Source organism: Embiotoca jacksoni, unplaced genomic scaffold (genome assembly GCF_022577435.1).
Source record: "Embiotoca jacksoni isolate LCO1_2020_lvr unplaced genomic scaffold, fEmbJac1.0.p SCAF_52, whole genome shotgun sequence".
Taxonomy (NCBI): Eukaryota; Metazoa; Chordata; class Actinopteri; family Embiotocidae; genus Embiotoca; species Embiotoca jacksoni.
In genome coordinates, this window is record NW_027185406.1 from 1301732 (window position 1) to 1325784 (window position 24053).

The following is a 24053-nucleotide window of genomic DNA, read 5'->3' on the forward strand; positions in this document are numbered from 1 at the left end:
TGTGTGCGTGTGTGTGCGTGTGTGTGTGTGTGTTCCCACATCTGCCCCCATTTATCTATTATAGAATATTACAGCATCCTCATTTTTAGCTCCTCACGTGGGGGAATCTAACTTTTTATAATTAACTTTTAAAAAAGCTGCATAAGAATATAGTTGTAGAAGTATAACTCTAACTGCAGTCTTAAGCTTTTAGTCTTCTGGAGGTTCGGGCAAAACAACTGCAAATAAACTCTGTGCGCCAGCTGATTGCTCAGCTGAACCAACTGGGAAACGGTAGGAGACGGCTGGATACACTGTTCATAATGCAGCACCTATACGGTAATGCATCCAGAGCAAGCGGCGACCAGCGGTGACGTCAACCGTTGGTTTGTGAACGGCCTCGAGTTCGGATTTTTGGCCGTCTTGCTAGTTCGGAGAGGTTCGGAGCAGGATGCGACCATATTTGGACGAGCTGGGGGATCTGACTCGATCTGATTGGAAAACGATACCACGTCCCGCCCACCGATAGCCGTGACTTGACTGCACCGCAGGCCTGTCAATCAAACAGACACTTTTTTTTTTTTTACTTCTTATTTTGGGCGGTGGATTAGTTACCGTCCTTTTGTACGTCAACATGAGTAACACGGAACATATGACAGACCATAAAAACCAGGTGACCGTCATAAACTGGCATCTGCTGTCCTCTGAATGCTTGAGTGAAAGAACAGCTGGTGTGCAAACCAGCACAAAGAAAGCAGTTGTTGCGTTTAAAACCAACATAAATCAGCTCAGAATGACATGGAGGTTTGTAACTAATGCTAAAGGTTAAGTTTCAAATTAAAAGTGCTCCTTGCTTTTAGATTTATTGGTCAAAAAGCCGACATGAAATCCAAAGACGCAGACAGTTTAAGCTTTTCCAAGTCGGAAATATTATGTTTGTGTTTCCGTTGTTTGTCGATCCGCAACATCATTTTTGGACAACTCGCGAAAAAGAATCCACATTGAACACCAAAAAATGTTGTATTCATTAAGCGGTGGTTGTGTACTGACCTGATCGAACCAATGTAGCCGAGAACTCGCCTGGAAAAGACGATATTTATTCATTTCTGTTTTCTGCTGCCCCCGTTACAAATAACATTTCTCGAACATTAATATGTAAGAATTGTTCACGTATTTCAGATAGTTTGGAATAATTACTAAAGGTCAGATGATTTAGAGCATTTTTCTGCCCCAGGTGTATCGTTTGTACTACGCCAGTTTTCAAATGCTCTTGTTTTAATTAGTCCCACTGCTAACAGTTAGCGAGGACGAGCTCCCTCTCCCTCCTTTTTTCCGATGTGTCCATACAATAAAATCTCAACATCTCCATTCACAGTGCACCCTGATGATTGTGACTAAATAGTGTAATTAAAGTGTTTGCTCGGTTCATAGTTACCACGTATCCCCCAGTTTTCTCCGTTTACTTGCTCTGTTTGATAATCACGATCTGCACTCACACTGATCCCGACACGCCGCCTTTATGTGGGATGTTTGATCATTTCTTTTATGTAAATGCACTGATTGCTTGTTAATCAGATCATTCTCACACTGATCATGAAAACGTCGCTGCTCACAGTATTTGAAACGAGGTATTTACGTTGCGTTTTCTCATACTCACGGCGTTCGCCCTAATTGGATTATAATCAGACATTTGCTTTGTATTAGATATGAATATATTTATCTATTATGGACAGAGCTGGGATCATTTGTACAAATCAACAACTGAGGTAAACTGGGGAAGCGGTGCTGATGGAGGCTGTTTAAATCAATGAATCAATAAAACCCAAAAGAGGTTTCAAACTAACTTCCAAAAAGAAAAAGCAGCAAAAAAACAAAAAACAAACAACCTGACTACCTGCTCTGTCAGGATTAAAACCAAAATGAAACAGCCAAACAGGACCCCTGTTCCCAGGCTTTCTAGATAAAGAGAGATTTCCTTTGTGTGTGCAATTAGTTTTTAGTAGATCTGAACCTGGTCCAGCCCCCAAGCACTTTTGTGAGTTCCTCTATAGCAGAATTAATTAAACAATTAAAGCTCAAACAAACAAGAGGGGTGCTGGAGAGCTGAGGACATCAGTCACCCGTATGGCAGGTTGGTGAAGCTTTTGTACTGATCAGCATCCTGAGCTCGTCCCATTGACGGTGCATAAAAGCGGACGTAGCTGCCGGGTCTGAAAAACGAGGCCTTAAGCTGCAATACCACCGAGGGCCACTAGAGGTCAGCTCCAAAAAGCCTCCATAGACTCCCATTCAACTTCTCTCGAACAATTCAAAGTCAATACATTTTTTTCAACGAGTTATCTGTTATGTTGTGCTGTTAGCTAAAGTCAGTCCTTATGATCAGTTTTCTGGCGGATCAGTTGAGAATAATCCCGTTGTCAACTAGAAAATAAACTTCAAAAAGTCGTGTTTTTGGAGGCGTGTCTGTTTGATTGGCAGGCCTGTGGCGCGGTCGGGTTACGGCTATCGGTGAGCGGGACGTAGTGTCGTCGGGTTTCTGTGGAGATCCACCGCTTGTGACAAAAAAAAACGTGACAAAGACACGTTACCCTCTAGTGGTCCGTTAGGTGTATTACACACCGTGCTGTGATACTTTGCTGCAAAAAAAACACTATGAGAAGGGTTCGACACCTGAGAGGGGGGGAGGAGGGGGGGTTCGGCTGCCTCTCACAACAGACCGGAAAATATATTCAGAATATAAAATCCCATTACAGAAAAGCAATGCTCCATAATATTGATGTATTTTTGTGGGCTGCCACGGGGGGAATCACTTCCTAAAAAAAAATTACAAATGTACTCATTGTACTGTACGCAGTCATTTATCAAAGGTGGTCATTTAAAGTTCGGCTCTGCTTCACGACTTCTCTCTTCGGTCCCGTTCGGTTCGTTTGTGTCATCTCAGGTAAAATAATAAAAAAACAAAAAAAAACATGCGAGAAAATTAACTGACAAGACTTGTAGAAAAATAGAATTAGTTCACGTAGGAAGAAAATCATTCACCATTCGGTTAAAGGAGACTCGAAGCAAAAGCCTTTCACTCCCGGATTAGACATGTTTACTCGAGCTCAGTCAAGTGAAGCGGGGAGGCAGGTGAGGGGGAGGTGGGGGGAGGTGGTGGTGGTGGTGGGGGGGTGGGAGGGGTATGTACACGCTGTCAGAAAGATGGATGACGGATGCAGCGCGGAGCACTCGGTGTCCAGTTAACCGTGATGGGAGCTTTATGGAGAACTACATCGGCACACATTTGTGTTTAGAACAAAAAAAAATGTGAATACAGTTTACCCATGACAACTGTTTCATAAGTGTGTGGTGTGTTTGTTTGTTTGTTTGTTTGTGCAGGTAAGAGCCCGTCGCAGCAGTTCACAGCTGTGATCCATACGGTGACTCCTCTGCAGTCCCAGATCTCCCCCGTGGTGAAGCTCATCATCGCTGTAGCCAAGTCCAAGTTCTGTGCACAGGTGGGAAGTGTGTCCGGCGCTGCAGCCCGAAGGGAGGCGGGAGGAGGCAGCTTCCTCTTCTTCCTCCTCATCTCTTCCTCTTCGTCGTCTTCTTCTTCTTCCTCATCTTGTTCTCCCGCATGCTTCTTTGCTTCCTTTTCTTCTCCCTCTTCTTCTTCGTCATCTCTTTAGCGCTCCTCTTCTTTTTGTTGATCCCCCTTCTTCTTCTTCTTCTTCTTCTTCATGCTCCTCCTCTTTTCATTCCTCCTCCTCTTCTTCTTCTCCTTCCTCCCACCTCCTCTTCTTTGTTCAAACAAGTTTGAACCTTTCCACGTGACTGAAACAATAAATGTGTAATATTTAAGGAATAACATTATCATCATCATATGAGGGATAAATATCTTAATGTTGTAACAATTTTTATACAGTCTTTTTTTTTTTGTTTAATATTTTGAGAGAAAAAATATTACTTATTTTGTGATTTCGATTTTTATATATATATATATATATATATATATATATATACATATATATATATATATATATATATAATCAGCTGTCGGACAGCTGTTACGTGAAGGGTTCGGATGACCTGAAGTTATAACTTCCTCTATTCTGTATCCGCAGTGTTTCATAAACATTTTTGAAATATTGTGGTGTATTTTTTTTCTCTCCGAAGCACTTAAACTGTTTGGCCCTAACACTTTGCCATGGCAACCATTTTGAGTTTAATTTAACAAGTCCTAATACTCCATACAGCCTACAGAAAATACAAGGGAAGATGTAAATGTGATGTCTGGGGATGAAAGCTACGGTGTATGAGCAGAATGACGCCAATAACCTCACTTTACAGCGGAATACGTGGAATTAAGACTTCCTGTAAACACCTACGTTTATTCCTGCAGAGTGTCTTAACAGCCACTGAAACACACTGACGAAACAATTTTTTTTTTTTTCTATTATAACACGACCGACTGCGTGCTCCCTCTAATATTTATCTCCTCTTTAGGAAGAAAATCAGGAGGAAAATGCATCCCAAGATGGACATTACAGTATCTTCATACCTACGTGAAACCAATGCGACTGTATGAAGTACAATATTGTTGAATATTAACTGACTTCCTGCGCTTTTCTTTTTTTTTTTTGTCTTTTCTTTTCTTTCTCCCACGCAGATTGTGGTTTTATGGAACTGCGACAAGGCTTTACCTCCAAGAAACAAGTGGCCCTCCACCAGCGTGCCTCTCACTGTCGTTGAAGGACAGACTAAGGTAACAGCTGTTGGCTTTTTCGCATCCATTATGTCACGAAATAAACTTATATTCTCGGCGGTGAAAACATTTATCTCCTCATTTATAAACAGACTTAATGAAAGTTACGCCGTAAATATAAAAAAAAAAAACAAAAAAAAAAACGACCTTTTGGCGCATAGATTTGTTTCTCCTGGAGGACAGTAGAGAGGAAGGAGAAAACAAACCCTGCGTTCCAGTGTGCAATACCGACGTACTATTTAATAGAAAAACATGTAGGACGTCCCAATCCGTAGTGTGTTAAACGTAGGACGCCAAAAGTACCAATCAAAAAAATGTTTTGGAAGCAAATTTCTCACCCTGCAATTAAAAATCACGTTTGTAAGTAAAAAAAAATATGTAAACTGAGAATATGATTATTTGCAGTGCAAACGTTTTGTTTTTTTAGTTTCGGTCGTTAAAACCTTGACTTTCAAATCAAAAACCAATGAGTTGGATGTAGTGGGCGGGACGTACGCAGGAGACGGGAGATTCTATTGGTGGATTGGCCGCGTCCCGACAGCAGAGGACACCAGACGTCTGCTTAAGTTATATCACTCGTTCCTAGTGAAATGCTTTAAAAGTGACGACTCGGCTCTAACTTTGGTTATATTTCACGTTGTCATGCCGATCCCATCTTTGAAAGCGACGGTTTGAATTCCGTGACCAAAACTAACAAAACTGTCAAATAATTATATTCTCAATTTTTATATTTGTACTTACAAACTTGCAGGGTGAGAAATTTGCTTTCAAAACTTTTTTTTTTTTTTTTTTTTTTTTGCTTGCATAATAAAGACAAAAATACCTCCATACCGATTGTTTACACGCTGCATCCGACGGTACATACCTTTTTTTTTTTAAGGGTAGCTGCAGTCCCGTACTAAAAGTAAAAAAAAAAAAAAAAAAATAGTATGCGATTCGGAGCGCAGGTATAAAGTTGGTTGAGATCAAATCAAGGTCAAGCTCATTTTTTATATTTTTTTTGTAAATGTGATCAAACGGCATCATATCCAACATCCACACCAACTTTGAACTCAAATCCATAGCGGATATTGACTGTATATCTTCACGTAAACCCTCCCCGGAGTCTTGTATTGGTGCAGAGGAGGGAGGCAGGGAATGATGCTTTTTTTTTTGTTTTGTTTTTTGTTTTAGATAGACTCTTCATCTGAAGCAACGTGAGCTTTTGATTGCCTGTTGCTATTGGACACCTGAGCCAAGAGTGTGACTTTGCTGGGATTGTTCTCATTTGCAGCATCTCTAATTGATAATCTGACACACACACACACACACACACACACACACACACACACACACACACACACACAGAGAGGAGCTGTAGCTATTATGTGATGTTTCATAAAGAGAGAAGTGGGCAGTGGGGGGGGGTAGTCTTTTTCATTTTTACAAATTTTCTCATGAAACAATTGAGCTTCTTCAAAATACTCACTAACGTGCCGACCTCTCTCTCTCGCTCTCTCTCGCTCGCCCTCTCTCCATGTCAACTTTCTCTCTGATCCTCGCGCTTTGTCGTCTAATTGCCTCTGTTTGTTTTCATGTAAACGACTCCCCGTTGAAAATGCGAGAAGGATGTTTCCACGGGCGACAGTAGAACACCTCTCGGAGGCCATATTGCGTTGCGTTCGGTCCTATAATTAGTCGCGCGGTATATTGTCGCGCGGCCCCAGACAGATGCTCTTCGGTGTTGTTTCCATCCGAGCGGGCTCGCTCGTGTTTGTTCCCGCTGTTATAACGACGCGCAAACACACGCGCACGGGAAGTTAGTGGGGTTTTTTTTTTTTTTTTTTCCTCGTCGGAGCGCGGCGGCGGAGTAATTTGCTGTCGGTTATGAGTGTATCTGCTCTGTAATGTTGAGTGGATCCACTCCATCAAGCTTTTACTTCCTCCCTCTCTCTCTCTCTCTCTGCTTGACTCCACTGTTTTTTTGTTTTTTTTTATCTCAAGTCAGATCTACTAAAAACACACACACACACACACACACACACACACACACACACACACACACACACACACCACATTCACGATCAGTATTTAACCGACTCTTTGGGTTCTATTTTCAATGATCCAAAAGTTCGATCCCGTTACTGATAGCCAGTCTTGTGCTTTGCGTCTAATTTTTTTTCATTAAAAGAATTTCAGTTTCACCTTCAGAATATCTCAGTGTTTGTTTTGCCTTCCTTTCGCTTTAATGACAGCAGCACTGGAGCTGCATGGACTCCAAAACTTCACGCGTAATTCCTCGTGACGTAAGGACCGCTCGGCCCCGTCGAGGCCCGGTGAAGGTTTTGAGGTCAGGTCTTTTGATCCGAGGTGCGATTGTGCTCGTTGACCTGCCGCCGTACGAATCGGAGGCTGAATACCTACAAGAACGGAGGCATGACTCCGCCTCGACTGTACGCCAACATCCGCGTTGCCCCTAACCCTAACCCTAACCCTAACCCTCCCTTCAGGACTCGGGGATCATTTCATTTAAACGTTACGTCCCTGAAGGGAACAGAACTCGGTTGATCCTCATCGCTCGCCCTGCTTGCTCAGCGTTTACGAGCCGCACGCGTCGATATCGTCGCAGCGGCGATCCGTGGACTCCCCCTCTTGTCGCTGTTGATATGTCGACTATATCTCCCCTTCATCAATCTCCTCTCAATATTACTTGTCTTGAGGTCTCGCCCACTGAATTTCATATCGATAAGTTCATCCTCCACGTCGATCCCGACTCCGTAGCCGTGCATTTAAATTACCAGCGAAGGAAGCGGAAAAGTGAAGAGTTCAAAGGTCAAGCAGGACCTAATGTTGAAATACTGATTGAACAGAAGGTCGGGGCGGCCGACTTAGAGAAGAATTGATGGCCTCGTGTTGACCTCTAAATATCCTTTAGGTTGTTATTTCAGTTTTCATTCGGCTGGAAAGATTATTTTAGGCTTCATTTAGAAACTGGCAAAATTCGTACACTTGTTGTTTTGTTTTTTTTTGTAGCCAAATACAACTACAAAGTCAACACACCCTGATTTTCTTGTCTTCACAACATCTGAAATATGAATCCCTAATAAAACATTGTTATGACTGACATTACAGCAAACAGTGTCCCTCCGACATCCACAGAGCAACATGAGCATCCCTTCGGAGTCCTTTCAGCTCTGTTTCGGTTTCCAACAACTTCAACAAACCAGCTTGGCTCTTCACCTGATAAACGCTCCACTTTCTCCATTTTTTTTTTTTTTATTTTGTCCTCTGCACCTATATAGTCCGGTTACTCCCGTCATTTTTTTTTTGTTGTTGTTCAAATCGTCTCCCTGAGCTTCATAAGAGCGATTTGAAGTAAACACAAGCAGTAAAGTTGCGAGCCATAAAACCACAACCGAGATAAAACGAACTCCACACAGCTGAGAGGGGAGTCTGTTGATCTCTGCGGGTTCACCGCTGCGAACATCTCCGTTCACATTACACAATTCAATTTCTTGTTAATTTGAATGGAGATAAGTGCGGCTTTAACTCCATTTAAATCCACGTGAGCTCTTGCGCACATAAGTGAGTGAAATGTTATTTATGTAGCACACATCGAAACCCAGCTGGTGCGGTGCTTTACGAAAAAGGCAACAGGTTAAAAGAACAAAGACCAGTACAGCACACACAAAGGCAAACAGAGGCAGGTCATGTGACAAAACATGGAGGTAATACGACAAAGTTCAAAGGCTGCTGAGTCCCTGTGAGGTGGATCAAGTGGTTTTTTTTTTTGTTTTTTTCCGTCAAACGTAATCACGTGTTTTTTTTCTCCGCTAACCCTAAAAACATGGGTTTCCACGTGGTTTTGTATTCCCATATCACACGACACGCATCAGCGTCCCGAAGCGAAGTCGTGACACTGATGCGCTACCCTCCGGTGGACAGGTGTGCGTATTACACGCTTTGCCGCGACAGCGGTTTCGCGAAGTTGCGTGCCACACTCTATATGTTTCACATCTAAGCATTTAAAACACGTGAAACTGAATCATCTGATAAGTGCGTGTCAACCCCAAGTGTGGTGACAGATTATTGAAACGAACATCTCTCGCACCCGATAACGACGAGTGAAATGTTCACGCCGACAGAAAGTGGCTGCTCACGGTTGACGACGGCGCTGCAGAGAGCGCCGCGATCTTTCGACTTCCAGCCGTAATTTACAGGCATCGTGACATAAAAGCGGCCCAGATATCTCCACAGACTCCCCTTGAAGTGGCGCTCGTCGTGGCGAATGTGTAAAGGGAGGAAATGAGTGGAAAGAGAGCGACAAAGATAAGGTTCAGACCGTTGAACTGCCAGAGATCTCAGCGGGATCTAATCTCTGTCCAGAGGCGGGGAAGCATTGACACCAGCCGGAGGGGGAGGCATGCAGTGTGTGTGTGGGGGGGGGGGGGGGGGGATGGCGGGGTTGGGTTACTCAGACAGTTACAGACAAGACACACTGTGGGATTCAGCCAATATGAGGTTTTGAAGGCCGGTGCCAATGCTGTCATTTATAGGACTCGGAGTGCCAAAGGGTGTTATTTTATTACCGTATTGAGTGTCTTTCAGTTCGCCCATTTTCAGGCCAAGAGACTTGTATAAATCCTTCGCAGATGGAAAAGCATCCACACAGCATTTAGTCGACCGCGGGCAGTGCAAAAACCAGAGCTAACACGCACTGGATAGGTTTCGTGCTGGGTGTACTGTTAACTTGGGAAAATTGTATTAAACATATTATCGCAACAGCAATGGTAACATGGTGGCGATGGTTAGCAGGTGTAATATGTGTTATACGTTGTTTACCGTCTCGGTTTAGCCTGTTAGCATGCCAGCATTTGCTCATTTGCATCTGGAAGTTTGAAAGTCTCCGCCCGAACTAGCTCTCGTCTGTGCATCTACTAATACAAGCAAAACTGATAAGCTGTGGTCAAGAGGAGGACCGTGGTGATCTGGCCAAAAGCTAATCAGCGAGCCGGCCGGTGGACCTCGAGTTGCGATTGTTTCATCGACTGCTGTTCTCCAAAGTCAACGGTTGAAATGCCGAGCTCGACAGAAAGTCACACAGAGTCTACGAATGTTCCTATACGTGTACACCACCAGTGCAGATACGTAGCAAACAGGAAGTAGTGGAAATGATCAACGTAGCAGTTTGATGAAATGAGACCACGAGCTGAAAAAAAAAAAAAAGAAAAAAGAAAGAAAGCACCAAAACAAAGTCGCCATTTGAAATAAACGTCAGACAAAATATGACATCAAGGATGCTGGGAAATGTAGTGAAAGCATGATGCAAAGACTTTGCCTGAGAGGTTGGTGATTGCGCATATGGTCTTCGATATAATACATTTATTACATTCATACCATTATGTCCGGATGGATGCGGTTGATTATCAGGCATGTGGCTAATTTCCTGCAGCCAGTTCCTCTCTAAGTGGGGTTTCCCTGAGGAAGCTGAGAAGCTGTTGCACACCACGAGCTCTGTCCTGACTGGACTAATTACCTGCGTGCTGATTATAGGACCACCATCAAAGGAAAATACACTTTATGCTGACAGTTCTCACTTTAAGAAGTTGTTTTAACGCAGAATCTTTACGTGTCACTGAAGTGATCGGAGGAATTTGGGGGGGGGGGGGAGGGGGGGTTGTGTTCAAATTCATTTGATGTCACGTTTAATTTCTCGATGAATTTCAACTCCGCATCCGTCGGCTCATTAAGTCGAGACGGGAGCAGACGTTAACCTCGCGGTTGTTTGCGGTCTCACTTTGCTAAATAAGCTTCTTAATATTACTCCTGGGGGGCGGAGGGGGGGGTGTAAATGTAATCTACTTTATAGCCGGCCATGAATTTGAAATGTCACCGCAGTGACGGTAGGTAACGGGAAGGTTTCATGTCAGCGACATTAGATGAGATAACCCGAGATAAAAAAATTAAAAAAAAACTTTATAGCCATTTTTACCCAAGTATTTTTCATGTTTTCGGCTACTGTGGGGGAAACTGAAATGAGCGTGTTTAGCTCAGCTAACCTTCCATAGTGAAATACTTCAAAAGAGACCTTTAAAGGTAATGTTTTCGTATTACATTCGATCATCCTTTAGGTTTTGGAACGACAGACAACTGCATATTTAAGTCATGTGAAATTTGCGATTTTTAAAAAAAAAAATTTGGGGGATTGTATGAAGGGAACAAATTTTGTACTAAAACCTGCAGCGTTTTTCGTTACAATCAAAAAACAGAATGCACAATTGCTATTATTATTTGATGACATAAAGAGACAGAAATTCCACGTATATATATTTTGTAAAAAAAAAAGCTCAAATCACTTTAATTTGATCCATTATGCCACTCACCGTCATCAAACTAACTGCACGGCCACGTTACGTTTCTGTTTAACGAAACTCCACCAGAAGGATCCACCCCAAAAAAAGGAAGTGATGTCACGATTCTGATGCCAAAGATTTTATTTTTTAACGTATCTCTTACGCATGAATAATTAAACTGGATCAAATGTCCCCTGTTTTGACCCCGTACATATTTTTCAGCGGGTAATTTGTTTGAAACCTCAGCTGAACCCTGTTGTTTTTTGTTTTTTTTCTCCATACGCCCAACATTTTTGCCCTCTTTCCTTCTCTTCGCCAACAGTTAAATAATTCACACTTTAATTACAAGTCGATAACATGAGCAGCAGCCATCGTTAGGCTAATGTATCAAGGTCTACCACGCTTTCTGTTAGCCACTGAATTGATGAAGACTCACACAAAACCTATTAAGTGAGCTCGTTGATCGATAGACACAGTTGGGGGTGAAACAAACACATTTGTTGGGGTTTTTTTTTGGTCTGGATTTGTTCACCTCTCCTCCCTATACTTTTTAAAACAAGTAAACAAGATTTTTTTTTCGTTTTTTTCACTGAAACTGCTCTGCTTGAGTAAAACTTTATCAATTAACAGACGGGCCTTTGATGGGTTTACTATATTGATGGAACTCCTGCTTTTCTCTCTCCGTCCGCAGACCATGAGCAGTCGTTTTTTCCCCCACGACGTCATCGTCACGGACGCCGTGCTCAGTCTGGATGAAGACTCGGTGCTCTCGACCAATGAGGTGAGTCGCCGATAGTTTGTCAAGCCCAACGTCTCCACAACACCGACGTTTCACAAACTGGTGAACTGAGACACTGACGCTTTATCAACAAAATGAGGTGAGACGGCGACACTCCCAGGACACGACCCCACCGGAGCACCGGTTATCAGACATCTGGATTGGAATCGCAATTAACTAAGCAGCTGGAGGGAAGAAGTAAACTCACCGTCGGCCGCCTGCCCGAAAACACAACCGCGCAATGCTTCAGATTCAGATCAATTTGAAATATTACGTTTCAAAAAAATTACAGTCCTCCTTTAGTTACTGTCGGTGCGACCGGAGGTTTCTGTTCTCACGGCACATGTTGTTTAAATAATAATCTTGGCAGATTAACCATCCGGACTTTACAGTCACAGGTAGAAAAATCAACTTCTAAATTCTAACCAGCGACCAACAATTTTTATCATCTGAAATTACGACTTTTTCGGGCGGGTTTTATTAGCTGCTACGAGATAGCCAAATGCATTTTTGGCTGATTTTTTATTTTTATTTTTTATATATATATATTTTCTGATCGGTTTAAAAATGGGCCCCGACAGCTCAGCAACTTCAGATCACGCATAAAGACAAAACAAGCAAATCCCCAAAAATGATCTTGACCAGTTGGACAACATGCGCACAGCAAACAATAAATACAGCCAAAGACAGAAAACACTGCACAACAGCAGAAATGGAAATGTTTCCAGGGGGGCATAAAAAACTAATACACACACAGCTGGTAAAAGTGTGTCGTGGGAGTAGTTTGTGGCTCATGAAGTCGACTATCTGTCAGTGGTGTTGGAAAATGACTTCATTTTTCTGTTTGTTTGCTACAACTATTGCGAGCCCCAGCCGTGTAGATCATATTTTTTAAATCTGGAAACATTAACGTTGTAGATTGTGTCTTTTGCAGCGTGTTTTTCTGAATATAGTCTTTCTCCAAGTTGCGACTCACCGAGCTCTCATGGCCACTGTAGTAAAGGTTTCTAGGTTGAGGACTAATTGACGTCTTTGGAAAAAGTAACTGAAACTCTGGTAACATTGCATTGAGTTATTGATATGTAAACTTTCCCAGCTTCAATAAAAAAAAAAGCCTCCGAGTAACTTCTGAAAATCTGATGTCGAACCAAACCTTTGTGACACTTTGGCACAATCGGGGAAATACATTTCTTATTTCTGCAGTTTACTCTCCTTTGATAGAAAATAACCACTTCAAAAAAAACAACAACTCCTGAATAAACACACTTTAACGCTCTGGATATGTTTATATAACCAGCTCCGATCTGCGTAGTTTGGTGTCAGCCGGCGGTGAAAGGTGGTGATATCTTAACACCGTATCGATCCTCGCTGAAATGAGGCAGTCCGTTCACGCACACTCATGAATACCATTCATTACAAATGAGTTGCCTCGCTCTGCCAAAACAGTGCAGCGACCACTGAACCGGAGGTGGAAAATGTGCTTTGCCTTTTAAAGGACGGTTCTAAAAGCATCAGACGAAATCAAAGTGAGCGGGGAAGTCGAGCGTAGAAACAACAGACTGGAAGCAAAGCAAACACTTCTGATTACGGACGTCAGCGGCGTCGAGGCGCGCTGATTTACCGCCAGGAGAGGATCCTGGAGATCCAGTCTTAATTAAATTACCGCGCGGAGTGCGGATGTTACGATAGATGCTATCAAGATGGTGTTCTTTCAACTTAACTCTGAGGAAAGGTGGGAAGGAAGGAAAGAAAATACAGAGAGGAAGGAAAAGAGGGCATGCAAAGCAGCAGGAAAAGGACAAATAGGTGAAGGAAAACCAGACGAGGAAATGGGAAGAAAAGGAAACACGTAGGGTGAAAGGAGAAGAAAGGAAGGATAAAGGTGAGAGGAAGTAAGGAAAGGAAACCAGAAGGGCAGATTGAAGGAGGGCTTAATGAAAAACAAAGTGCTTTCGCAGAGTCGGGACTTTTACGGGAGCCATTACCTCCGTGCCCGTATCATTACACTGTCAAAACACAGAGCACCTCTTTGATTAAAGTCTCACTTGTTACTGAAAGGCGAGGATGAGAAACACCCCAGCGGTTTGATAGTCTGACATTTGTTTTAGAACAAATGAGAAAGCAGTGAATTGTCAAAGACAGGAAATGATATTTGTATCCCCACTTTTTTTTTTTTTTTTTAAATTTAATCAGTTAGAGAACCTGAAAGGGTTAAAAGCATTGAAATATAAAAAATAGAAAAATGGGGACATTCATTTAGCAGGCAGACACAGACTTTAGATTTAAAGGTAAATGCACACATTTAGCCTGTATGTTTTTTTTTATTATTATTATTATTTCTTTCAGAGGAGTGAATTTTTGTATATAATTGACGTTTTAATAATTTTTTTTTTTTTTTTTTTTTTTTTTTTTTTTTTAATCATTGCGTGAATTTGACCTCAAAACTGAATCAAAGCTTGCCGTGAACCAAAAAAGAAAACACAAATCCATCAATAATAATATAATACAATAAATGTAGTCAAATATATCACATATTTCTTTGTCCGCACTTCAAATCACGCTACAGATTTCTTCAAACAAATGTCACGCACATGTATTGTTTCTTTTATCACTTCTCTTGTTTAAAATCCAACCAAGACCGCTGCCTTTATATTGTGGACGCGTTTTTGCTTCGCAATAAAAGTCACTTTGCGTTTCACCATTCGAATGCTTTCCGGCAGCATTAATACCGCGCAGGTCTGCAGAAAATTAGCGAATTAACAAAACTGTTTCATAAAATCAAGAGTTACGCTGGTTTACACGCGTGTATAACGTATAATAGATACGGATGGCCGATTTGTCGACGGGCAGGAAGGACAGATTCATCCACAAACAATAAAAACTACTGGATAGCAATGTAATTATAGAATGTAAATACATTATTGATAAAAAAAACAAAAAAAATGTGAAAATCTTCAGGGTTAAAACTTGAATTAACTTTGTGCTTTAAAATACTAAATTGCAGGTGAAAAACTGTACAAAGTTTTAAGGCCTCAGCCTGATCGCAAGTTCCCTGCGACTAAACTTTAACGGCCGCGCGGCTCGTTGTTTTATGAAGGCGGGAGGAGGAAGGGGACGTCGAGACGGAGAGGAAGATCGTAAAGAGGGAGTGGAGTGGATCTTCGTCGTGCTCACTAACCCGTCGCTCAAATTGCCCTTTTAGCGCGGTGAGGGGGATTTATTGAAAGGAGATGAAATATGTCAAGTGACTGAAAATGTGCGAGAGAGAGAGAGAACATTACACATTTAATAGGACTTTTTCAAACTGCAATACCTCGGTGGAAGAGTGGCTGTGCCAATTCCATAATTACATTGTTTCAGCTCATTAAATGTATGATTATTCCGTGAGGAGAGATTAGAGACGGGAAGGCGACCGAAAAGAAGAAAAAAAAACAAAAAAAACAGACAAAGCTTCCGTCTCATTGGGCGGCCAAGCGTGCGGCGGCGTTATGCCCTTTGGACGACATTTTCAATATGGTGGATGTAGAAATAGCAGCAGTGGCAGATTTTTTTTTTTTTTTTTTTTTTTTTTTTTTTGAACCTGCTCTCATTTAAAAGGCAATATTGAGGTTGTTATTGAAATGTTCTAATTTTCATCAGTATGCACGGTAGTCAGTGTGGATTTACACAATTATAAATTCATAGGAACGATATAGATATGACGTTTATGGCTTTTCTTCTTCTTCTTTTTTTTTTAAACCCTTCTATTACCTAAGTTTATTTACATCAGGAAATTTATGGCACTTTTAGCCAATCCGCCTTGCCGTTACGATTAAACAAAAAAGATATTAGATCGAGAAAGAGTTCCTCATATAGCAAAAAAATGTGTTACTGTTCAGAAGACTCATCCAGTCGTCCATTTCAGTCCCCCAGCGAGAGCGTATCAGGAATCGGACGGACAGTTTGAGACTTCCTGCCTCATTTAATTTCGTCAGTTGGTCTCAAATAAGGTTAATAAAGTTTCAAGCTGTGCTGCTTTATCACCGACGGCTCCCGAGCGCGGCCATTTTTTTTTTTTTTTTTTTTTTTTTATTCCACATTTGCCCAAAAGTCTGTCAGCATTTTCGTTCGTTACACCGGCGCGCCTACAAATTTCAGCGAAAGTCTCCACACCTCCTGACTTAAACGCGCAGATATTTGCTTTTGAAAGAATTTGATAAACATGTTTTCTGGTAGATTTAATAGTCACGTAGCAGCGCTCACAAAAACGCGACTAAACATTTACCATTCGGGCCACCCGCTAGAGAGACTGCCGTTCTCCCTGGGGGGGGGGGGGGGGGAGTCTCGGACGACCTTTAACCTCTGTTTTAACTAATTTAAATCCTGAATCAAAATATAAACGGCGCCTGCAAAAATGGGCATTTAGCGTAAAGTGTTTGGACAGAGCTCAGACCATGGTGTTGCGGTGCAAAACGCTCCAACCTCCACAGAAGGAGCTTTTAGGCACATCATTCAAAGAAACTATAGAGAACGCTTCAGGAGCCATCCAGACGAGACGTAACCACACACACACACACACACGCACACACACACACGCACACACACACACACACACACACACACGCACACACACACACACACACCAATCAGACTACTCGGTGAGAACAGCAAACTGGGAACCTGCAGCCGCCGCAGCGTGGACCTTACACCCCAGCTGGTCGTCTCGGATCACACCGAGACTGCTGGTAAAACTTCATCAGAGCCACAGCGCTCCCAGACGGCCGGATGCTGCGTCGGTTTTAAGACGTATTTCTCACCCTTTTATCATCCCGAAATCAGATCGGAGTTGACAGCGACAGCGACGCAGCGGCGTCGCTTCACGGGGAGCGAAAAAACAACAACAACAACAACGACGACAACAAAAAAGAAAAAAAACAAAAAACAGATTGGAAACACAACTTCTCGAAGAACACAGTAGAAAAACATCAACTACCGGAGGGGCTCGATAAACGTAAACTCTTTTCCATCTCGTAACATTGGACACGTTAAACCCCGAATGTCAAGAGAGATTTGTAACAGATCTATTGCTGGATTGACCCTCTGCTCCCCAGATCAATTGTGGCCTTGTAGAATCTATTAGTATATATTACACACACACACACACACACACACACACACACACACACACACACACACGCACGCGCGTAGACTAGTTTTCCATCACTTCAGGGGACATTACATTGACTTTAATATCCCGGAGACTCACCCTAATCTGAACCATAACCACTAACATCACCATAACCTTTACCCACGTGTTCACCCTTAAATTTAATGATTCATTTTATAGGGACTCGATTTTCTGTCCCCACAATGTGACTTCGTGAACAGTAAGTCCCCACAACGTGAGTAAAACAAGTACACACACACACGATGACTAGTTTTCCATCACTTCAGAGGACGTTACATTGACTATAATATCCTGGAGACTCAGCTTAACCTGAACCATAGGACTTGCTTTTGTCCCCACAATGTGACTGTGTGTGACCATTACGTCTCCACAAGATGAGTAAAACCAGTACAAACACACACACACACACACACACACACACACACACACACACACACACATTCAATCCTCCTTTGAATTCCTCGACCGTATCAAACCGCTGTTTTAAACCATAATTAAGACAGACAGATTATGAGTGCAAAGAATCGGTTTTGTCAGTCGCTCACTCGTAACCAACCACACACACACACACACACACACACACACACACACACACACACACACACACACACACACACACACACACACACACGCCATTTCACATTACGAAGAACCTTTTAATCTCTGAAGGCAAAATTATATTTGCATGATATTATTAATCCTTTGAGCACAGCTGTGGAGACATCTGACACGAACTAACACATGTTCACACGCACACACACACATGTTCACACACACACACACACACACACACACACACACACACACACACACACACACACAGCGAGCTAACATGTCCGTTCGTCAGGAGCTGAACTGAGGATGGCAGCTCCAACCTTTCTCGGCTTAGCGACGGCGCTTTACAGTAATTGCTCACGCGATTCATGACAGAAGCCGCGAGGTACCGCTAAAGAACATTCACTTTCGCTGCTCGCCTCCCCGACTCCTGTCTCTCTACCTTTACTATTCTGGTAATTAATTTTCTCTCCCACTACCTGCGGTGGTGTGTGTGTGTGTGTGTGTGTGTGTGTGTGTGTGTGTTAGCCAAGTATTTCATTATGCGCTGATCCCCTTTATTCTCCGGTGCGTCTCACTGGTGTTTTTGAATTCAAAAGAGGGTCTTCGTCAGACAGCTAAACTTCTTCAAGGACAACAGGCGCTCCAGAAGACACCACGTTAAGATTTCCCTCTTTTATTGGAAGGAGTTAGGTCGTCTGGGAGGGAAACGTGATCGGGAGACGGGGTTTAAGAATTTGGGTCTCAATGTGTGTCGAGACGAAATAGAAAGTGAATCAAAAGAGCGGCAAGTTTTTATCGACGAGACGTTGATGCAAATAGACAAAAATCTGTTCTGAATAGTGTACAAGGGAGGATTAAAAAAAAAAAAAAAAAAAAAAAAAAGTTTAGAGACTGCTCCTGTTGCGCGCAAACAGTGCGCAGCACTGCGACGTGCACGGAGAAGGGAGAAGCTGTGCACGTCTGCGATTTCTCGTCTGAAGCCGAAGCAGAGAGCTTGATGTCGTGTATACTGATGCTGTTTGTGTTGTCGGAGGTTTCAGGATCATCTCAACCGCAGCGTGCATTATGCTTAGTCAGCTAATGTCCAAAAATGATCCTTCAACAACAAAATGCTGAAAAACATGTTCAGATATAATGTTTAGTTTTTTTTGACACGTGTACTACTTCAATTCAAACTTAAATTAACTTGATTTTATTTGGGTCTGTTAATTCCCCACTTCTTGTTTTTTTGTTGTTTTTTTCACAATAAAAGCCATAATCTGCCCTTTCAAAACACTGAATGGATTTCCAACGGAGGAAATAAGTATAAGCTGTAACAAACAACCCAGTCTGCTGATATTTTGAATGACATTTTGAAGGAAAGTGCTTCGGTTTGGATGAAAACCGTTCAACCTGGCATTTGAAATAGTGTGCAGAGGACAGCTTGTTGGCTTGGCGGGCGAAATGCCATTTGACAGGTGCTTTGAATCCACTGTGTTTATCTGGTTCCCACGCTCTATATATTATTACTGTCCTTTTCTCGTTGTCCTGCCACATTTCCTTCTCTTTTTCACCATTTTCTTTTTCTTTTTCTTTTTTCCTCTTCCTTTTGTCATTTTCACTTTACTTCCCCTCACCGTCCTTCTTTCCTTCCTTTCTCCTCCCACAGGTGGATTTTGCTTTTATCGTATGGCAAAGTTTTCCGGAGCGGATCGTCGGTTATCCGGCCAGGAGCCACTACTGGGATAGTTCCAGATCGCGCTGGGGCTACACCTCCAAGTGGACCAATGACTACTCCATGGTCCTCACAGGAGCAGCTTTCTACCACAGGTACAGAAACAATTCAAATAAATAACCCACGCCGTTTCCTGCTGATCGGTGAAGCTGCGCAGTCATTTTTATTGTTCAAAGAAAACGGCTTTTCACTTTTATGCAACATTAATTACGCAGCAAAGGAAAGGAACGTTTGTATTTGAACTTGTATTGTATTTTCTAGTAGCAAAATATAATTTAATAGTCAGTCAGTTACTAAAATATCTACCTGCCCCACTTATACGTGTAATTTTGGGCCTCATTAGCCATTATGTTTGACATTTTTTTGACCTAAAGAACAAGAGTCACCCCATTCATGATGATCAAAAGAAACGCCGGTATTTCCTTCCCAAACGTGTTTTTCGAGAGGCCTTTATTTTATTCTCTCCACCGCTGCAGAGCAGCTGTTAATATTTAAACGCCTCTCATCCCACACCCAAATATCTCAGGGGTTGTATTCAGTTGTCGTCTGCTGATTGACACAAACAACTCCCTTCAGTTCAACCTTCACGGTGAACTTCAAAATGTCCCGAGTCATGATTTTCTATTCAACGCACACTGTTGCTGATTGATCCTTAAATTACTTCATTATATTGAAAACATATTTATATTCCATCAGACAGAAATATATATATATATATTTTTTTTTTTTTTATTTCAATATGAATTAAATGTCAAACTATAGGCTGTATTTATGCTACTCCTTCATCACTTTTGTCATTTTCTTGAGGTGCCGTTGTTCGTGTTGATCTATTCCAACCTCCCAGAAAACACGTATTTCTTCCGCACGTTCAAAGTCATCTTTCATCTAATAGAACAGGAAACGGGGGTAATACGATCTCCCTCCACCTCCTCCAATAAAACGATTGTCAAAAGCACACTGGGGCTCGCATAAAAAAATGCTAAACTGGAGAATCAAGCAGAGCGGTAAATAGAACGGAGGGGAGCGTTGCTCTCAGACGGGATTTCAAGCATCTTGTCACGCAGATAAACAGCTCTCTTGTTGTTCTATTGTCGAGACGCTCAATGCGCCTCTTTTAGTCCTTTTGTTATTTTGACTCTCAAATGCCAACGCAAGGTAGAAAATAATGAGTCGGGGAGGAAGTGGAGTGTGTGTGTGTGTGTGTGTGTGTGTGTGTGTGTGTGTGTGTGTGTGTGTGTGTGTGTGTGTGTGTAAGACTGAGGGACGGCAGACCTTGGCAGGGAGGTAACAGAGTTGACAGTGATCTAGTGCTCCCATGCTGCTGAGAGTGCAACACATCCACCATACAGAATAGAATAGAATAGAATAGAATAGAATAGAATAGAATAGAATAGAATAGAATAGAATAGAATAGAATAGAAGAGATAAACGCACACCCTTATGTTTGTGTGCCAGGTACTACCACTACCTGTTCACCCACTACGTCCCGGCCAGCCTGCTGACGACGGTGGACCGCATGGCAAACTGCGAAGACATCCTGATGAACTTCCTGGTTTCGGCCGTCACCAAGCAACCGCCGATCAAAGTCACGCAGAAGAAGCAGTACAAGGAGACCATGATGACCCAGGTAGGACGGAGTTTTACGCGCCGCGGACGCACAAACACTCGCCCGCCGTGCCGACGGAGGCGGAAGCTCCTTTTCAGCGAAAGGACAGGCCGTGGACATGTCACCTGTCGACAACAGGGTTTGATTAACATAATAACCGTTCACACTCGTAATCACAACCGTGGGCAATTTATGGGGTATTTTTTTTATTATTTTATTACTCTTATTATGCAAGCAAAAACCAAAAAAACTTCAAAAACTTTACTGTTTGGATCTATATCAAACCACCAATAGAAACTCCCGTCTCCAGCGCGCGTCCCCGCCCACCACGTCCAACTCGCAAAACTTTTTGATTTGCAAGCAAAAAGTCTCGTTTCATTATTCTGTTGTTTTCAATGGAAATCTTTTTTTTTTCTCAGTTCATATATTTCTTATATTTGTTATAATGTTGTTGTTTTTTTTTTGTTTTTACACAAAAATACCTTCATCAGATTTCAGACGCATCATTTTGCGTCGTCACCCGACAGCTGTGGCGATGCCCCAACGGTCATTTTCACATCTCATGAAATGCATTGTGGGATTCTTATCAAAAAGTAGTCGAACAGACAGTTTTGAATGCATTTGCTTTCACACAAAACATCTGCCAAGAGGCAGTATTTTGGACTCATTAGCGTTGCCGACATCCACGTCAGCTAAAAATCGCCCTTCCCTTTACATTTCTCGGCGTGATCGGTGGAAAAGTGTGAGACAGTCAGCGGGAACGTGCGTCCTGTCAGATGCGTGTGGTAGTTAGAGCGGGAAACACCCCCAAAATAAAAAAATAAAATAAAAAAAGTAGAGACTCCTTTATCAAATAATGGGTCCGTGACGCGACTGCTGGTCGAAAATTTCATCCTTTTTTATTAAAGAGAAAAGAAGACGAGAAGAAATTCCCGTCTTCCTGTGTCGGATGAGTGATGGTGGAAAAGTTGGAGGCCACATTCAGCCCCGACCTTCTCTTTGGGAGATCCCTACATGTTGTGTGAGTGTGTGTGTTCATGTGGCCGGCCCCGGTGTCAGGTTCTGATTGATGGCCTGACCACAGGCAGGACGATGACTCGGCAGTATGGACTCGGTGATTAATGTCTTAATTGTGAAGGCAGCACGGCAAACACAGATTTACTCCCCCTCCCCCCCTTTTCCTTCCCTCGCTCGCTCACCCTGTCTTTTTTCCTGAGAGTGTCTCTCTTTCTTGTTGCCCCCCCCACTACCCCTCTCACCCCATGATTTGTTGCTTCGCTTCGAGCAACAGCAGATCGCCATTTGGCATGATCGAGGTTGGAAGGAGCCGACATCTTTTGGGGAACTTTTTTTACCAGCAGCAACGGTTTCAATGGAGTGACAAAGAGGCTGGTTTTTTTTTGTTGTTGTTGTTGTTTAACAATTAATTTACGTTCCATTAAAAGTGCACAAACCGCTTCACTTTCGTCATTCCGCCCGACCCGGCTGCCACCAGATCAATCTCCTCCACGAGCCCATGCTGAAGCTTACCAAAGGCCTCCGCTGCCCTCCACCTCTCCCTCAACTGTTCCATATCCAAGTCATTTCTCAGCAGAAGGCACCCATGGGATCAACACTCACCCCCCCCCCCCTACACCCCTCTCTCCCTCCCTCCCCCCCCACTCCTTCCCCACGCTCACCGCCCTTATAAGATAACCAGGTGAAGGAAGCAGAGCAGCAGCAGGCGATAGCATCATGGAGTCGTCCGGGAGCTGATTAGAAATAATACCAAAAGCAATTCGGTTGTTCGGTACCCAAACCTAATTTTGCATTTGTTTACTATTTAATCCTTTATACTCTGTTTTTTTTTTGTTTTTGTTTTTTTTACTGTGCTGTACTGCAAATGAAGGTTTGCACCATTTCCTAACGCGTTCACCCTCTCCCTTCCTCTCTCTCTGTGGTTTATCCAAAACAAAGGGCTCCAAGGCGTCCCGATGGGCCGACCCGGACCACTTCGCCCAGCGACAGACCTGCACCAACGCCTTCAGCCACTGGCTGGGCTTCATGCCCCTCGTGCACTCCCAGATGAGGTTGGACCCCGTGCTGTTCCGGGACCAGGTTTCCATCCTGAGGAAGAAATACAGGGACATCGAGAGGCTGTGAGGACACAAAACGGCGAGCGACAGATACCGGAGGAGGTGTGCGTGTTCGTAGGTCTCCCGCCCGGGAGGGACACGAAGACACCGGCTGAACGAACACCGGTGAGGACGGGAAGGGAAAAACTCACACACGCACTGCGCGTAAAGATCACAAACTGCCGAGGTGCGTGCAAGACGTTTAACGTGGAGGACAAAAAAAAAAAAAAAAAAAAGACAAAACGCTGATTCTGCGTGCGCGTGGTCGACAACGAGCATGGAGACACAAAGACGCGGACGCGTTAAAGCGAGTCCCGACCGCAGACGGTTCAGTGTGCGTTGCATGGTTTGAACAAGACAACTGTGCTGTGTAGGACCTGAAAAATAATGTAAAAAAAAAAAAAAAAAAAAAAATCTAAAAGATATATTTATCGTGGAAAGAAATCTCCAGAGGTTTATGAGTAACAGTCACGAAGATGTACAGTAAAGACTCGCCGTGGACTCGTGTGGGAACCACGTGACAGCTGCTACACCGAAAAACAACCAGAGACTTGGCGATACACCTCCTGTATACTACGGTAGATTTTCAGCAGCAGTTCATGTCTGTATGAAGCAAATGAAAAAAAAAATAAATAAAGATGTTATGTTATAAGGAGAGAAGATGGGTCTCGGCTCTGTTACTTGCTCCCGTCCTTAGTTTTTTTTTTTTTTCATTCCATCCTTGCGTCTCTAGGTTTCAGAGTGACTTTGTGCGTTACCGTGAGCTGTTTTATGACTTTTATTTTGTTCAAATTATTTATAATTATGAATAAGTATGGATTTCTTATGTAATTTTGGACGAAATATTCTAGTTTGACTTTTGAATGCAATTTTGGACGACATGCTATGGTAAGACTTTTTCATATAATAGTGACAACTTGCTATAATATTTCTTGTGAATATACTTTTGCAACAACAATTACTATATGTCAATTTTTGACGAGGTACTATATAGTCTCCTTGACTAAAATGGAGAATGCGGGCATTGATCCCACTGCCTCTTACATACTAAGCAAGCACTC

General features: G+C 42.7%; 1 protein-coding gene across 1 annotated transcript in view; it reads left to right on the top strand.

Moving 5' to 3' along the window:
- LOC138212049 (exostosin-1) overlaps window positions 1-23643 on the top strand; it is a 196460-nt gene extending 172817 nt beyond the window's left edge. Inside the window, exons 8-13 of the mRNA XM_069172284.1 lie at window positions 3358-3476; window positions 4628-4723; window positions 11747-11836; window positions 19207-19367; window positions 20728-20899; window positions 22835-23643. Of these exons, the coding sequence (XP_069028385.1) occupies window positions 3358-3476; window positions 4628-4723; window positions 11747-11836; window positions 19207-19367; window positions 20728-20899; window positions 22835-23020 (824 nt within the window). The 3' untranslated portion in view covers window positions 23021-23643. The remainder of the gene's footprint in view (window positions 1-3357; window positions 3477-4627; window positions 4724-11746; window positions 11837-19206; window positions 19368-20727; window positions 20900-22834) is intronic.
- The last annotated feature ends 410 nt before the right edge of the window (window positions 23644-24053 follow it).